This window comes from Amphibalanus amphitrite, unplaced genomic scaffold (genome assembly GCF_019059575.1).
Source record: "Amphibalanus amphitrite isolate SeventyFive unplaced genomic scaffold, NRLGWU_Aamphi_draft 000114F_arrow, whole genome shotgun sequence".
Lineage (NCBI taxonomy): Eukaryota > Metazoa > Arthropoda > Thecostraca > Balanomorpha > Balanidae > Amphibalanus > Amphibalanus amphitrite.
In genome coordinates this window covers 42,158-46,543 of record NW_024881609.1, presented here as the reverse complement: position 1 = coordinate 46,543, position 4,386 = coordinate 42,158, and the positions used below count along the sequence as shown (strand labels likewise).

The following is a 4,386-nucleotide window of genomic DNA, read 5'->3' as shown; positions in this document are numbered from 1 at the left end:
TCGGAAAAGTAATCCATTAGAATTTTCATGCCTGCTGGCATGGAAACCAATGAAATTGCTCCCGCATTTTAGGTCAATAATGGGTAGGTCGGGCGGGGAAGCCGTCCAATGGTGAGGCTGTCGGCTACGTCACCTATCATTTACGTCGACACAGGACCGAAACCCGTGCGAACCTTACACATGTCTCTTTCTTTTCAGTGGCCGCACGAGGCACATGCTGCCTGAGACCGTCCGAGTGAGCCGCGAAGCTGAGCTGAAGCTGTCGCAGTGAGGACCCTGTGCATCAACAGCACGAGGCCCGGTCAGCCGACAGCCGGCTATCTGCGGCTGTCAGTGACAGTGACAGCGTGACAGTGAAGTGACAGTGGCGTGATAACTGCTGGTAAGAATATCAATGGCTGGACGAGCGTGAAAATATTTACACTCAGTGACGACCAGCATAAATCAGTGAACAGTACGATCAACAGTGACCATCAATGAGCATTAGCTACAATCAGTGGGCAATGGACATTGCTGATCAGCAGTGACAGCCGGTGACCACTGGTCAGCGTGACCAGCAGTGACCGTCGGTGAAAAAATCAGTGATCGCCAGTGACCGACTCAGTGACCTTCGAGTCACTGAAAGAGTGCGCTCACCACCGCACTGAGCTGGTTCGACCATGACCAGGCAGTGGTCGCGGCGAGCCGGCTCTGAGTGCGTATAGCGGCGCCATGGCAGTGCGCGTGGCGGCAGCGGCAGCCGCACTGTGGCTGGCCGCAGCCGTGGCTCTATCGAGCGCCGAGTGTTTAGGAGGCGTGTGCGACTGCCGGTGGAAGGGCGGCAAACAAACAGTGGAGTGTATCGGTAAGGGTCTGCTTACCATCCCCGCCGCGATGGATTCCAGCACACAGGTGCTCGACTTTTCTGGAAACAACATCCAGATCTTGGCGCGGCACAAGTTCCAGAGGATGGGTCTCATCAACTTACAGCGAATCTACTTAGCGCGCTGTAAGCTCTCTCAGGTAAACGACCACGCGCTGTTCGGTCTGACGAACCTGGTGGAGCTCGACCTCAGCGATAACCTGCTGACGGACGTCCCGGGTCGCACCTTCACCGACGTTCCCGCGCTGATGCGTCTCTCGCTGAGCGGTAACCCGATCCGGCGCCTGTCGCGCACCAGTCTCACAGGCCTGCGCGAGCTCACCTCTCTGGAGCTGTCGCGCTGTGAGCTGGAGACGGTCGAGGAGGACGCGTTCGCCGCTCTGACCAAGCTGCAGTGGCTGCGGCTGGACGGGAACCGGCTGGCCACCATGCAGCCGGACGGGCTGTCACTGGGCCTGCACGGGGTGGACCTGCACGCCAACCCATGGCGGTGTGACTGCCGGCTGCGGCCCCTGCGCCGCTGGCTGGTGCTGTACAAGGTGCCGCCGGCGGTGGTGCCTCGATGCTCGGAGCCGCCGCGTCTGGCCGGCCGGCCGCTGCGCGACACCGAGCCACCCGAGCTGGCCTGTCTGCCTGAGGTGACCACCGACCAGTGGCTGATAGAGGTGGCCGAGCATCAAAACGTGACGCTCAACTGTCGGGTGCACGCCGAGCCGCCGGCCAACGTGAGCTGGAGCTTCAACGACCAGCCGCTGTCCGACTCTGATGCCGTCTTCTACCGGCCGTACGCAATCAGTGAGTACAGCGAGCAGGCGGGCACGCTGCGCCACGGACAGCTGCTGGTCCTCAATGCCACCGACACGGATGAGGGGGTGTTCCGCTGCACGGCGACCAACGTGGCCGGCGTCAGCTCTGTCAACTACACCCTGCGCGTCCTGCTGCCCCCGGGGAGCAGCAGCTCGGAGTCTGCGCCGCCGCAGAGACCCACCTACCTGGCGGCGGTGGGCGCCTCGCTGGCGCTCCTTCTGGCACTGCTGGCCCTGCTCGTCTGCCTGGTGGCGCTGCGATGCGCGCGCCGGCGGCGACAGCGGCCACCCGTCGAGGCCGATGCGAAAACCGGGGTCATCAACACGGCTGTGGACACGCCGAGCAGCACGTGCTCAGCGCCCAAGGCGGTGGGCGCGGCGGGCGCGGGCGCCGGTCGGCCCCCGCCCGGCGGTCTGGCCGACTGTCGGGAGCACGTCACCTACATCGGCCAGCGGTGCTGCACCAGTCCGTCGCGCCGTTCGGCCGACAGTAACCCGGACGTGGTGAGCGACACGGAGCCGACTGCGCGCCGCGCCGATCGCCACTCCGAAGGAGACTTCACCTACGAGCGTCGTCGCTCCTCCAAGCGGCTGGGCGCGCTCTGGCGGCCCGACGAGCCGGCGCCGCTGGTGCATGTGGACGTGCACCCGGGGCCGGAGCCGCGCCGCAGTGGCACCGTTGGCCGGAGTCGGTCCTACCACCAGCAGCTGGCCGGTGTGCCGCCGGCCGGCTACCGCAGCCTGCCGCGGCACCGGCCGCACGGCCGGCCAGCAGAGCCGCCGGCCGCCGAGCTCCTCCAAATGCAGTCGGTCTCAATATCCAATCGGCCGCCACCTCCGCCACCTCCGCCTCGATCAACGCGGCCCGTGGCGGTGGCCGAGGCCGTGCCGCCGCTGCAAGGGGGCCTCCCCAGTCCGCCGGGACTGGACAGTCCCCCTCCTCTGGCACCGCCGGCCGGCTTCACTGATGACGAGGTTCCAACGTACAGCCAGGTGCGCCGTCCGCCGCGCGGTGACCCCAACACCAGCGGTCTACCGGCGCCACCGCCCGCCGGGCCCGCGGTCAAATTCGGCGACCACGTGACGGCGGCGCACTCGAGCCTACACGAGAGTCCCGACGAGGGTTACGACGAGTCTGCGGGGGACGTTACCGAGGTATAGCAGCGGGCGCGGCGCTGGCCCGCCGGTGCCGCTGTGAGAGCCCAGCCGGACGCTGGGCACAGTGCGACGTGACCTGGCGCCCGCGTGACCCGACCTGACCTCTATCGGGAACACTCAGCCGGATCGGCCGGGCCGCACCGGGCCGAATTCAACTTTTTTAGGCTCAGAGGGCTATTTTGTTACGCGTTGTGCTCAGAGTGATACGGTGGACCGTGGAGTGGTGATATGGGTCGGTACGGGAGGTGCGATCCCAGCAGAGCTGTGTCAGTGTGTGGGTGATCGATTGGGTCGCGGGCGTCAGACCTCTGGAAGTGTGACGGTGATTGGTGAAGTAGGAAGGTCGCGGTCCGACGGCGCTGCCTAGCAGCGGACGATGCCGTCGGGCCGACCAGCTGTTGATGTCAAAGTGTTGGCCAGTTCGTCGAGTTGTTGTCAGACAAAAGTATTTTAGCGTGTTGAAGTTGGACCGGTGGGTGGTCGCGCGGTGGTCCTGAGCTCAGCTGTGTGTGTGTGTGTCTGTTTGTGTGTGTGTGTGCCGCAGTACCGCGTCCATTGTCCGCCTGAGCAAACTGCAGGCGGAGCTGGCTGCCGCCCCTCCCCCTTGGGGCGGTCCCACTGGTGCAATAAGCTTTTTGAATGAATACATGTCCGGGAGCATGACCGAGTCACCTTGTTGTGCCCTTCACTTCAAAGACGACACTGTAAAAAAATATAATTCTATCTAAGTGAAAAAGCAGCCACTTTCTCTCGCACCACTTATCAAACAAGCACACGCTTTGAAATAATCACACAGCAATTTACTTCTGAAAATTTGTCTGGGCCGATTTCATTATTTCTTAACATTACCTCTGTGATCTATTGTCAGGTCTTTCATAAAAAACAGCGACGCCCTCCAATGCTTCGAAAACACCGCTCAAAATTAAGATTGTCCATTACAGTTTATTTAGGATCCGGAAAACCACTACAACGCTTTTTGCAAAAAAAAAACGATGTAAGTAGGGTGCCTGTTGCTTCATTTCATCACATCATTTATTCTTTGCTTTTATCTATTTTCCAGGGCACCTATCCGTTTTTCATGGTGGATAGTTAACTTTGACGAAATTTTCGCCACTTTATCACTAAATTTCCATTTCTAAAGGAAAGTCACTTTAATGCCGTATATCATGTTAAACGCTTGCTACCTAGTGTTAACGCATGCATAAGCAATTGATGACTTGTTTGGATATCCCCGTCTACCTATTTATCCGTCATATAGAAACACGTTTAATCAGCAGCTTCTTTTTATCGTATGCCCAGCCAGTGACAGTCGAGGCTCGCTACTAGGACTGTCGCCGGTTTCGTCAGCCCAACATCAGCCCCCTCACCACCCCAGTCTGACGTGGATTGTGCGCCCACGCCCAGTGTGGTCGGCCTGCGGACTGTTCCGCACCCACCAGCGTCCAGGGTCGTCGCCGGGGCAGCGGCGCAGATAACCAGGTTATCAGCCGCGCGCTCGTTAGTGCTGGAGAAGTGTCCACGGGGCGGAGAGGGGAGGGAGGGGAGAGGCTGGTCGGGGCA

At 60.9% G+C, this 4,386-nt stretch overlaps 1 protein-coding gene across 1 annotated transcript; it reads left to right on the top strand.

Moving 5' to 3' along the window:
- The first annotated feature begins 203 nt into the window (after positions 1–203).
- On the top strand, positions 204–3,494 carry LOC122381124 (leucine-rich repeat-containing protein 24-like). The gene has a single exon (XM_043364958.1). It carries the CDS (start codon positions 712–714, stop codon positions 2,827–2,829), a length of 2,118 nt encoding a protein of 705 aa, XP_043220893.1. The 5' UTR covers positions 204–711; the 3' UTR covers positions 2,830–3,494.
- Positions 3,495–4,386: the final 892 nt, after the last annotated feature.

Bases quoted from the DNA above. Each gene is read 5' to 3' on its own strand.
- LOC122381124 (XM_043364958.1), top strand. From the start codon at position 712: ATGGCAGTGCGCGTGGCGGCAGCGGCAGCCGCACTGTGGCTGGCCGCA.